The sequence below is a fragment of the Panthera pardus genome, unplaced genomic scaffold, assembly GCF_024362965.1.
Source record: "Panthera pardus isolate Hobbes unplaced genomic scaffold, ASM2436296v1 HiC_scaffold_25, whole genome shotgun sequence".
Lineage (NCBI taxonomy): Eukaryota > Metazoa > Chordata > Mammalia > Carnivora > Felidae > Panthera > Panthera pardus.
In genome coordinates this window covers 86,882,592-86,895,990 of record NW_026526821.1, presented here as the reverse complement: position 1 = coordinate 86,895,990, position 13,399 = coordinate 86,882,592, and the positions used below count along the sequence as shown (strand labels likewise).

Sequence of the window (13,399 nt, the reverse complement as noted above, 5' to 3'; positions counted from 1 at the left end):
TAATATTTTCCCTTTTAAAGGTTCTTATAAGGGAAGTTGTCGATGGAAGAGAGTATACTTTGAAAGAATAAGAACGTTTAAATGTAAGATCTAATTGTGATAATGATGTTATTATAGTCTATACCACCTAGATCAGAAAAGTGTCCTTAATGAGCTTCTGGAATCACTCTGGGGCATGAACACTCCTCCCCTGGGTCCCTTGAGCCCTCACCAGGGAAGGCTGTACCGCCAAGCTGGGCTTGGTGGACTGATGAGATCTTCTCCCTCCTGGGTCGAATGACCACATGTGTGGATGCTGCTAGAATCCCCTAAGCCCTGAGCTTCCTCCAGAGGTGAATTGCTGCCTTGAGTGCAGTCCCAGCATTGCCAGAGGAAACCCATCTGCTTGTGGCCAGAGCTCCAAGTGGATGTCCCCTGCCTGTTTGTGTTCATTGTGTCTCATCATGGTGTTGTCAACCTGTCTCCACAATGTCTTCCTTTCTCTTCCCATTTGTGCCTTCATCAAAGGACTTTCCTCCGATTCTGAATACTTGTCTCTGTAGTAAGTATAGAGAGGCCATTTACTAACTCACTCCAACACTTGCAATGGGGGAGGGAGGACTTTTTCAAAAGAAATGTGTTTCTTCCCATCTTTTTCTATGGCAACTCTGCCTTCAGGAGGTTCCTGGCTACAAAATTCAAGGCCAACTCCATATGTGCTATGCATGGGCTGGGCCTCGCTCTAGGATATACACACACAGGATGCACTCATGCACAAACACACACTTGTACTCACACAGGGCATACCACCCAGAAGCAACAAGCCTGCATAGTGAAAGGGCAGTGGGGCTGGCTCCTGGGCACTCCCTTTGAGGGAATGCTTATGCCGTCAGGAGCACATCTGCATCCCTGTTCCTAATACATGGCCCCTCCAAGGAGTTCATGACCTCTTCTAGGGTTGTGGCCCAGAGCCTGAATGGCCTTGGGACCAACTGCCTTATGGAGATGTTTAGAGCACCTGACCTGAATGACCATGTCTTCGTCATCCCTTGGGGCATGTGCACCAACTGCAGGAGGGAAATCCAAGCTGGAGAGGAGGCTTATGGAAGCAGTGGGACAAAGGCTAGTAATTCCATTTCAGCTCCTGGGAGCTCCTTGGAGCAATCTCTGCTGTTCAGGGGGACAGAGGGCGGGAGGAGAGGTGTATGACAGGTGGGATAACTGCTTACCCACCCCTGACATCGTTCCCACTGGTAGCATGATTCCTGCCCTCTCTGGTCCAAATTTGAGCCCTCACAGAGAGGCATATCCTGGTTGAATTGTTGGAAAAGTCAAGGTCTTCCCTGAAGACTCTTCCTGTAGCACAGACAGAGCCAGCTCTGCATGACGAGGCCAGAGTTGTAGCTGCCTCAAGTGACCAATGTGAAGCAGGGCTGGGTGGACATGGCCAGGTGGCCCGATAGCTTGCCTGGTTCCCCAGGGCAGACAGGGCTGACCCTCCCCTCTACGTGTGCCCTTTCACATTTAGCTCATCCATTGGATCAGGGCTGGTTTTTCTCCATTTGTCATCATGCATCACCATGCTCTCAAATGCTCTGGTGCTGAGTCACCTTGGTGTCCCTCCTCATCTGTATCCTACCCCATTGGCTTCCCTGAAGGAGACTCTTGCAAACCCTCTTCCTCCACACTGGTCATCTCTGTCATTGCCTTCTCTTTGACTGGCTCCTGACTGTCCCTGTCCCTACTGACTCCATCCCCCAGTAAACTTGCAGGAAGCACTGGCTGTGCCTGCCAAGAAATAGCCCTGTATTCAACACCATCACTTACTGATTTCACCATCTAAATAAGTTACTTAAAAACCCTGCAGAATTTGGGGGGGGGGGGGGGGGGCGGGGAGTGTGCCTAACACGAATCTTGCCCTTCCTGACTCAGTGTTGTTATTGGGATAAAATTTGCAAATGAATACCAAAGGCCTTATGATGTGCTTACGTGAATGAGTTCTCATCATGTACTATGTTCCCAGGATTGTGGGAGAAAATACAGACTTGCTGTTTTAAGCCACTAAGTTGGGATGGGGCGGGGAGGGGGGGGGTGTTATACAGCAATAGATAATTATTAAATCATGATGCATAATAAGAGCTGGTTTTATAGAAATTAGTTCTGTGTGTTGACTAGACTCACCTGGATGGTTCTGTTCCATTCATGTTCACTGGGGCTGCAGTCATCTGGGAGCTTGATTAAACTAGAATTTCCAAGATGGTGCACTCTTGTCAATAGCTGGAAGACTGCGTTCAGCTGGGGACACTGGGATGGCTGGTCTTCTGTCTCTCTCTCTTTCTGTTTCTCTCTTTCTCTCTCTGTGTCTCTCTGTCTCCATGTGGTTGTAGGGCCTTTCCATGTGGCCTCTCCATGTGTGTTTCCATTATAGTAGTCAGATTTTATTACATAGTGGCTCAGGGCTTCCCAAAATCTAAAAGCAAGAACTTCTAGGCCTTCTTAAATCTTCAGCCTGTAGCTGGCTCAGTGGCACTTCCTCATCATTCTGTTGGTCACTGTGAGCCACAGAGCCAGCCAGATTCATTTTGGGAGGGGACCATGCCCAACTGTGTCTTCTTAAAAAAAGGTAAATGACATACGCAAGTGTAAAATGGATATATTGGCAATAGGTTTAGAAAAGGACAAGATCATTGCCAAATGTCAAGGGAGGCTTTAGCCAGACAAGAGGGTTTATGAGGCCAACTAGCAGGTGAAGTGAGGAGAGGAGAGTGGACAGAAAGAAGGTTGTGTCTAGGCAACTTTCAAGTCTATTGCCAGGTGATGATGATGGGAACACATGGTGCAAGGGGAGGGGAGTGAGGACCATTGAAGTAAAGGGAAATAGAGAATTTAGTAGCTGGATGATGACAGGACATGGGCCACAGATAGTAGAAGGATAGGAGGCCAAGGTGTTGGATACTAAGAGAAAGACAGTCCTTAGAAGTCATCTGGAAGAGGATGTTGACTTGCCCAGAGAATTTCAGAAGTTATAAAAGATCTCATTATAAGAGTCTGCCCATAGTCAAACTAACCCATTCTGACTGTCCCCAAATTTACACTCATCTGTCCCATCTTCCATGCAACCATACATTTCTCCAGTCTTTACCCCTGTCAAAAACCCTTGTCTTTTCATGAAACTTCTATCCTTACCTATTTCTTCGGTAAGTCATACCAGTTATACCTCACCCATTACTCACATTCCCAGAGTTGAGCATGCCCAGTGTGAGATCTCACACACCCACACTCACACAACTCACACAGTTCACTCACTGACACCAACACTCACACACCACACCCACACACTCATTCACAAACACACACATATACTCAAACTCAACTCACACACACATATACAGCTCACCACACATTTACACACTTACACACACACACACACACACACACACACACACATGCTTATCACTCATATACTCCTCTTAGTTTCACATAGTGAAAAGAACACAAGAACGGATGTCAGGAGACTGAGGTCTGCCCACTTTTACTACTTTACTCAGTTTTCATTTCTGTAAAATGAAGAGGAGCTGAGTTAGATGATCTTTAAATTCCTTTCTACTTTTCAAAGTCTGTGGTTTTATAATTTCCCCTCCTCCCTCCCCATCCAGGCATTCCAAAGCTTGAGTGGAAATGGGATGGGGGTGGGGAGGAGAAAGGGAGGCAGGTGGGCCGGGGGGCTTATTTTCTGGGATCTGAGCAGCTCTGGCCTTAAACATGGCGGCAATCTAAACACGTTCCCTCCAGGTGGCCGATAGAATGAGTCGACCATGCATCTTCCCCTTCATCTTCCCCTTCAGTTAATCCTTTTATCTTGGAAATAAAGGGTCCATGTCCCTCAGGGATTCCATTCTCCCTCTGCCTTCCCCTCTGTGCCTCCTGGGAAGATATTCTCCATTTTTCCCAAAGTTCTTCTCGGGTACAGAAAAGGAAATGGCTATAAAAACATGTAATTTCCATGTTAACTAATTGGAATTTAAATAAAAATTTAAAAAATGTAATTTCCGTATTTTCACTGGTGAAACTGAAATAGTTACAATTCTTAGCTTCCCCTTCTGAGTCGTGAGTGTCACTGCTCTCCCTCTTCCTATAGCCTGAGTCTGTCTCTTCATTTTGTGCCTAGAAAAGTTCTCAACTTGGTCCTCGCTGGGCCCCCTGCCACATTTGGACATCATTACCTTATTTACATTTGTAGACAATAGCCCAGAGTAACAGACCTGCCAACCCCCTACAATGCCAGCCTGTCTCTCCTGTTGCTCTAGACTTATTTTACAGAATTATTTAGAAATGGTTCTGTTAACCCCAGGTAGAAACCGTCACCTGAAATTGAAATCTTATGGGTCATGTCTTTTGATCTTTTTCTAGAAGGTGCTAAGACAGAAACAAGCAAAGCCACCACAGAGCCTGAAACAACGCAGCCAGAAGGAGTGGTGGTCAACGGGAAGGAGGAAGAACAGACCGCAGAGGAAATTCTCAGCAAGGGCTTGAGCCAGATGACCACCAATGCTGACACAGATGTTGATACCTCTAAGGACAAAACTGAGTCGGTCACCAGCGGCCCCATGTCCCCAGAGGGCTCACCTTCCAAGTCTCCCTCCAAAAAGAAGAAGAAATTCCGAACCCCGTCCTTCCTGAAAAAGAGCAAAAAGAAGGAGAAAGTGGAGTCCTGATTGGTAGCATTCTCATCTGCACCCTCTCTCTCCACCCCTTCCCTTCTCCCAAATCTGTCCCTAGAAGCACAGGGCCAACAAAGGATAGAATAGGACCCTGGATCACACTCTGAGGGGGAACTTAGAGATCACCCAACCAACCCCTCATTTTACAATTGCCCCAGAGAAATCAGGTGACTTTCCCAAGGTCACACAGCTAGTTAGTGGCAGAGCCAGCACTAGAATTCGGGTCTCCTGGCCCCTAGTCCAGTGCTTTTTCCACTATATAACACTGCCTAGTTGTGGGCCGCCTTTGTGAGGTTGCTGCCCACCAATCTGAGCCCAGGGCAGAAGGCCAGAGTGGGCTGCAAGCTCGCACAGCCTCAGACCAAATCAGACAGGTTGAGGCTTCCCCTGAGAAAGGTCCTTTTCCTTGCGGGAATCCAATCTCCTGCTGATGGAGCTGTCACAGTTTAGAAATCTCTCTTTCCCACAGGGTCCTTGCTCTGCTGCTCACAGTAACCAGACAAATTGACCTGTTCCCTCCACCAGAAGTTAATCTTTGTTCCCAAGGGCTGATGGCTTAGCTCATGCTTCCCCAACCACTAACCCTGAGCTTTCTTCATGGAACCTCCTGAATGACGGATGGATGAAGAATTGTAAGAGCGGGCAGACATGAGGGCAAGCCAAGTCAGCCACAGGATTCGAGTAGTTTAATCAATATAAGAAGCCAGGAACTCGGCCCATTTGAATCGTGCATCTCAGGCGCTTCAAAACTAAAACCAAATTTAGCTTAGAGAAAAGTTGTCTCATGCTCAGGGCAGAAATTTGGGGAAATTTAGATCCTCCTTTGGCTTTGGGTTGTACAAGGAGGATCAAAACAACACAGGAAATGCTATGCCTTTCTAGCTTTGCATGACACATGGAGCAATGTGGCTCTACCTGTTTCACTCCTACCTGGCAGTCAGGTGTCCCCTGACTTCCCCACAAACCTGGAACCTGGCTCACACACTGGAACTGGCATGTTACCCTTGGCTCCTTTGGGTTCCGACTCAGTCACTCTGGGTCCAGCAGAGGAGAGTGAGATGAGCCCTTCAAGATTAAGTCTCTTGAATCATCTAGGAGAGAAATCAGCTTGAGTGTCCTCACCCTGTCACTATCTGTCCATCCTGGGGCCTAGTAAGAGCTATGGCTTTCGTTGTAAATGCCAGCACTACCTTTTCATATCCTTCCATGGGACATCGAGTAATAAGCGTTGTTGGCTCCTAAAAAATAGACAATCCATTCTCTTTATAGCACAGTGTCTTCAAAGAGTATTTTTCCTTTTTGTCCTGGTGATTGTGAAAGTACTTTTGAAAGTTCTTAATCATCGTTTTCCACTTTTGGGCACTTACTTTCTATGTATAGACACTGTGCAGCCTTTACATTCATTGCACCCTTTGACCGTCACAATAATCCTGTGATGTGGGTGAGGTATTCCCATTTTATGATTAAGGAAACTGAGCCCCAAAAGGACAATTGACTTGCTCAGGTGATGTGGCTAGAAAGATCAGAGCCTGGATTTGAGCCCAGCTCAGTCTGAGTCCAGAGCCTTGTTCTTAACAGTTGATGATGATTAGAAAACTTGAATCCCCAAGGATGGTTGTTTTAGTCCAGGACCCATTTCTGTGACTGGTCTCCACTGTATAATGTCAGCAGTTGACATGAAAGCAGAAAACTACCCGTGTTCTCCCTCATCAATACACGTTAAGTTCCCAATAAACGTGGATTGTGGTGAGGCCAATGTGGACCTCCAACAAAGGAGAGGCAGGAGCCATCTGGTTGGGCCGGAGTATAGTTGGGCTATTTCTTAAGAAGGAAGGAAACTGACACCTGACTAAGGAGAACCCAGTGCTGCATCTCTCTAGTCAGATTCCTAACTGCTCCCCCACCCTCTACTTCGTTCTACTTTCTGATTGGATCTTGTGATGGGCAAGCCAATGGTCAAGGGCATGTATGCCTCAGAAAAAGTCTGTGATGTGGGAAATGCCTTCAAAAGCCAATCCTCTGATGCCTTCTTTAAAAAATTAGATTTCACATTCATTCATTTATCCCTCACCATCTTTGTTGAGCACCCACTAAGCATCAGGCATTATGCTGTCATTAAAAGGAAATAATCATTGTAGCTAGAATAATCAGCAGGAAACAATGTTAGGAGTGGAGACGACATAACCGTTGACACAGCTTTTTGTGTTCAAGTGGTTGTAGCTCAGAGATGATGTTGATTTGACTCTGCATTCAACAAATTGTCTTTATTCCCTTTACAACAATGAGGCCTCATAGGTGAAAATGCCAGAGCCTTGCTGGAGCATCATCCTTGGAATTTATGCCATGGGTCCACCTTACATTTATCCATTTTCTCATTCCTCATACATTCAAACAAAACAGCAGACCTGAAAGCAAAACATAGTCCCTGCCCACAGGAAGTTTTTAAGTGTAGGAGGCATGTAGACAAGTTACCAAAAGGGCAAGAGGGCCGAGATGGCATAAGGAAGTAATGATTTACTATCTTCTGGACCAGAGAAACTTTCCTGAAAGATGTGATGATTAAGTTAGGTTTTCAGACAAAGAGGAATTCTCCAGGAAGACAAAAGGGTTGTTGGAATATTCCTGATGAGGGAAAAGCATGTGCAAAGGCATGGAAGTGCCAGGCTCCATGACAGGTCCACTGAGTGATATAGTAATGCCAGAGCATAAAGTGTGAGGGGGTGGGAGGCTTTGTTTTATAGGTGGGAAGGGCTGGATCAGAGAGAAACCTGTAGAAAATGTGCAACTAGATTTTATCATGTAGGGTGTTTGGAGTTGCTGATGGCTTACAGTCAGGATGTCATAATCAAGCTTGAATTTTACAAAAATCTCTTTGGAGGTTGGGTGGAGAATGGCCTGGAGAGGAGGAGAGCAGTGAAGGCACAGGAGATCTTAAAATGAGGCCTTTCTGAAACGTCAGCACTGAAACGTGCTTGGTGGCCTGCCTTACCTACATTTTCCTTTGTAGCATATAGCATGCTTCTGGCACAGAATTTTACTTCCCTAAAATTCTTTGGATAAAGCATCTTAGAGATTTTCAACACAGAGAGGGAAATATTCAAAGAGCTAATCCTTGGTGCAGTTTGCAGGTCTATTTTGCCTTAGTGCAGAATTGCTACAAGAGCTTTTGAGTCATTCTGCCAATTTCTTCCTCCCTTGTATGCGCAGGAGGTGGGGCCCTTAGCTCCAGGCTTAAGGTGGTGCACTGGGTGCTATTGCAGGGGACATGCAATCCAAAAAAACCCAGAGGTTTTTAGAGGAGAGGCCATTTTCTTTGGATTTGGATAAAAGTTGGCTGAAAACTTTTACCAGTATCCTTCTGGAGAAAATGCATCTATGGGGAGCTCAGAATGGGTAGGCAGTAGGTTCATTTCTAGTAAAGCCACTGGGCATGAATCTGCCACAGAAAGGGATGAGAAAACATGAGCCAGTCTGCAGTGTTATGGATGGCTGAGCTGGGCAGCGGGGAGGTTTTGAGGCTGTTTCCATGGGAAGACAGACTGGAGTGAGGTCGGGAGGCAGGAGACAGTTACAGAGAGACAAATTGGCTCCAGTGACTCTCTGTGCACTGATGGCTGGCACCCAGCAGTGATGTGGGAGAACTGTCCACACAGTGTGGCCTTTCTCAAACTTTGCAAAAAGCTCTGCTAAGAGGCAAGCCTCCAGCCCAGATCTGTGCTCCATAAGGGCCTCCTGGCCTGTAGTGACCCAACTATCTGACTTTGTCCAGGTTACACACAGATTAAAAATAGCCTCCCTCAACAGTGCTGTAATGAAAATAGGGTTCTTCCTCTGCAGACAGAGAAGTTCTTCTTAAGGGACTTGCAGGGATTTGGATGAGCACCCTGGTCTAGTAAGAGCCCCACTGAAAACATTGCTCTCATACTATGGATTTATGTATACTGAGCCTTGAATCCTGCTCCCAGTGTCTAATGCACTGTCACTCCTGAATGTGGCAAGGCAGTCATTCAGAAGTCATTCAGCACCATTATAACAGGGCTATCACTCTTGTCAACATGTGGAGAAGCACTATAAGGCCACTTCTCTGGTTACCATGGATTCGAAAGAACCATTCACCCAACACCACGGTTTACTTCTGAAAGCTGAAAAGATCAAAAAGAAATTTGGAATTTTCCATGGAGGTATCCATGGGGGTGGATATACACATAGTCTCCCATTGGCCTGTAGGCCATCTTTTGCACAAGTGTATTTTATATGTTCTAGTTCCAGGCCAAGAGTATTCAGTTTTTGTTGAACAAATGAGAAAACATACAGTCCTTACTCATTTTCCTTACACAGGTCAGCATAAGCCCTTGAATTGGTTGGTACAGTTGCTGTTGACTCTCTGAGCTTAGAGGAAAAACAGGTCTTGTATTTTCTCTCACCACTTGAGTCTAAGCAAACTCTCAAAGACAATAACATTCAAAGAGTCTCAGAAGAAATTAGGGAGGAGGTAAATCCACTCTCACAGAAAACACAGGGCACCCCCACAACTGTTCCCCATCTGTTCCAAAAGGGATGATTCAATGTGAAAAGTCAGAGGCCTGAACTAACCGATGAAATATGCTCATTGGTTATTTCTCTGTTGCAATCCCACTTGTGCCACAATATGAAAGAGCAGACACAGTAGAGTGATTATTGCCAAATGCCCTGTCTAGCCAACCTATCCACTTGGATGTGGCATACTTTTTGCCAGAAATAAAAGAGCATAGGTAGAGCCCTGTCACCAGGGCACATCCAACCCTCTTGAGCCTCTCAGTGAGAAGCCACCCTCACCCAGGAATCAACGTGGGCATTTCAGGTGGGGTGTCCTTCTTTAGTGGAGAAATTTCCTTTCATCATTTTATATAGATAGGTTACTCTCTTTAGGAATAATTAGAATCTCCAGTTGAGGGTTTTCTTAAAAATATGGAAGTGATGGTTCATATTGGTTCGTACTTGGGTTTTGCCAAATCGATGTTTGGTGCCATTTGCCTTCAAGATGTCCCCAAAAGTTGGGTCATTACTATGAGAAATTAGACCTGAAGATGGAGAACTGGTCACAGTCACTGACACAGGGGACACAGGTGTGGCTGGAGGCCGAGCCTCAGTAGCTTTCCCCGTGGGGCAGCTCCTCTTCTCACCCACTGGTTCCCAAGGGGCAGGAAGAGGCCGTCTGCAATATGGCAAGTCCCTACCTCTAAGTAGCTTAGAGAAAACATTGTGAGGGTTTGGGGTGGTGGGAGAACTATAGAAAACCCCCCAAACTGTTCTCATCTCCAGCAGATCATCTCGTATAACTTTAGATCTTCTCTTTTTAAGTGAATCAAAGGAGGACAACGGTTGGACCAAGGATGGAGGGGTCGCATTTAAATACATCAAAGCTCTTATAAAACGGGACTGTATTTTGGGGACCTCTGCCCCCACATTTCAACCCCACCTCATGCCTGCCAGGCCTGCTTTGATCTCCGTGGTCCAGCCCACCTTTAAATTCCTGCCATCTATGCTACAGCCGAGTCCAGCACTGTGTTCATCCCTCTCCCAGGAAGACTCAAGTGGGGAGGGGGTCCAGGGCCTGGGCTCACCTGGCTGAGCGTGCGGGGGTCTAGGTAGAGAGTGCCGTGTTCTCTAAAGCCGTGGATGGTTTCAGTGAAATGTCTGTGTCTGACAATCGTCTTCCCTTGTACATGCATTGTCTGTGTTTAGCTTTTCCTAGTATTGTGAAGTCTCAAATAGGGGTTCCATGTAAATACTCTTTCTGCTACTGAAAATGCCAGCCCCCTGGATCATGCATCATTCCCACAAACGGTTTTGCCTTTACGCTAACACTTTTTGAGCCACTGATGTGCAGATTGATGATTAGTTTCTTGGGCTTTTATTTTGCAATTTTATATATATATAATACACACATATATAATATATATATATATATATATATTTATGGGTTGGTTTTGTATAGTTTTCTGTTTGAATCTCTGAGCACCAAAGCTGCCCTTGGATTTTCAAGAGAACTTTCCAAAGCCACTTCCTGAGGCCCCCCACTCCCCCTCTGCTTTGGTGTTTGTGGTGCTGGGTGGCATCTCTACCCATGAATTTCTGTATGTATGTGCTGTTATCTCACCTGCAGATATTACCCTAGTAAATCTACCGTGCTTGGCTTCCCAGTGTGTGACCCATCTCTGTCGGCCACCCAGCTTGCCCTGCTCTCAGGAGAGTAGAAGCCAGAGAGGGGGTCCATGTAGAGAAACATCCAGCCACACAGGAAACTCCCATTTTTGAAACCATTCCTCACACATGTGAATAATTGAGTTCTGGCTGGGGAGGGAGGTAATACAGTAAAATACTGTAGGCTTCTAAGAAGGGAAAGGCCATGTGGATTTGCAAACAGCTTGTGGAGAAAGATCAGTTTAGATGGGTTGGGGTACAGGAGAGGGATGCAAAAACATGTGGATGGTCCCCATGGGTTGCAGATTCATGGGCTGGAATGCAAAGAAGTGTCAGGCCAGAATCAGCAGGCTGGGGAGAGCTAAGAGGTCACCCAGAAGGTGAAAGGGGAATAGAGATCCTAGGGAAGAGAAAAGACGAAAGAGCCCATTCGCCCCATCCCTGCTCCTCTTTACTCACATAAGGAGCCCAGGATTTGTTGAAGGTCCACACACATATAGGTCAGGCATTGTGTCTCACAAGTAGCACCTCATTTAAACCCCATAAAACCCAAAGGGCGGTCCTATTATTACCTACTTTACAGATGAGGAGCCAGCTCTGAAATGAGGTTTTCGTGGGCCACAGGTTTGTATGTGGTGAAGCCCAAATTCAAACCGAGGTCTTCTAGGTAAGCAAGCCCTTGATCTTTCCACCACTTCCCACTAACCAAGTGTCCTGAGCAAATCTCCCCATCCCCATCATCACTCCCAGGCCCGCTACTTCCTGGTGGGCCAGTGTCCCCAGTGCTGCCTCTTATACCCAAAGCTCCCACAGGCTCCTATGGACCTAGCACAGCCCTGCCCCAAGGCCATCAGTGTCTTCTCTCCTGAAGTTCCCAAGGAGACCACCTGCATGCCATGTGACACACAGCTGTGCGCACCACTCAGGCCAAGAAGCACAGCCAGTGTGCCCACACCATCTTCTAGAGCTTGCTGCAGCTGACGGTGGTGGTGCAAACCGTCAAGGGGAGCTCCTCTTCCTCACGTCCTCAATGTCCACTGCAGACCTGAGGCCTACAAACATGGAAGCAGAACGCCCTCCACCTTCCAGAAACGCTGAGGGATTTCTTCAGAGTATGCCCAGCAGGGGAGAGAAGGCCTAGGGCCCAGCGACCCACAATTCCCTGTTCGTGAAAGGAGCACTGCCTGGACAGGAAGTGGAAAGGCCGGGCAGGGGCACCAGCTTCCACCCGGAGCTGGATGAAAGAAGTGAGGGGAGACCATGCACACTGGGGAAATGCGGTGGGCTCCAGGCCTGACCTCAGAGCGTGAGCAGGGTGCCAGGGTTCACACTGTGGAGCCCTGTTTGCAAGGTCTAAATGAGGAGGTGAGAAGGGGGATGCTTGAGCACCAGGATCCTGACAAGCATCAGAGAGGGGTGCCATGACCCTAGGTAATGCTGCCTACCCTAATAAATATGCAAAAGGAAATTTTCAGCCAAGTTATTGTGGATGCCATGGCTGCCACCTAGCCATAATCTGACAAAATGTAACAATTAGAAAAGTAGAAATCTTTCCTTTTTTCTTCCTTTGGGCCTTTGGACACAGATCCACACATCTCTGACAGGAACCACACTTAATCTGATAGAGATCTCACTCTATCAAGAATCAGCATGGAGAAAAATAATGTGGTAATAGTTTAAAACTATTGATTTAATAGTTCAAAAGAGGGAGGCCATTCTGACAAACTGGAAGACATGCTCCTCAATGAAGCAGAGTTACTGCAAGAAGCAGGAGGAAGGCTAAGAATATCTCTGTTAATATCCATTTGTCAGAAAGCACCAGCCAGTCATGAAAAGGGAGCACTTCAAATCAAGAAAACATTTTTTGGTGATGAAAAACAATGCCATATTTTAAAATGAGGCATAGTCAGCAGCAGGTTGAATATTGTTGATGAATGAGGAGAACATAAAGATATGTTTAGACATGGAAAGATCCCAAGCCCGTCACTTGCAAAAAATTAGCCAGTCATGCATCCTGCTGATTGGGAAATCAATGTAAATAAATAATTCACAAATGAGGAAAACACTGAATTAAAAAATGGTAGTAAGCAATTAAGTCACATAAATTTGTAGCAAAGTCTAGTTTTGCATTATTAATTTAACAAACTTAAAGCAATTGTTTAAAAAGTAGCTATTGGAATACATACACATCTAGAACAGCAGAGAGGTAGACTATGCTAGACTTATCATTACTGATGAGAGAAAGATGTAATCATTTCATCTTTTAAATTGTTACTATAGGAATAATGGTTCACTTACATATAAAGTTGTAAACAGAGATGATTTATAAAAATGTAAAGATGATTTTTATTAAAACACTATATAGCTTCCATATCACGGAACAGAAAAATAACCATAAAAAAGAAATTAATAGGAATCCAGCTAAGATGGAATAACAGAGACCATTTTTACCATCCTGCTAAAATAAATACCCCCCAAACGGATAAAATATATGAAATAATGATTTTTACAGCACT

At 45.8% G+C, this 13,399-nt stretch overlaps 1 protein-coding gene across 7 annotated transcripts in view; it reads left to right on the top strand.

Annotated features, from left to right (window-relative positions):
- Positions 1 to 10,876, top strand: part of ADD2 (adducin 2) — a 123,168-nt gene extending 112,292 nt beyond the window's left edge. For 6 of the 7 annotated variants that reach the window (XM_053890783.1, XM_053890784.1, XM_019441171.2 and 3 more), the window contains exon 16: positions 4,390 to 10,876. In XM_053890783.1, coding sequence (XP_053746758.1) covers positions 4,390 to 4,694 — 305 coding nt within the window. In that variant the 3' untranslated portion in view covers positions 4,695 to 10,876. The remainder of the gene's footprint in view (positions 1 to 4,389) is intronic. The other variant, XM_019441181.2, reaches the window with a different exon arrangement.
- Positions 10,877 to 13,399: the final 2,523 nt, after the last annotated feature.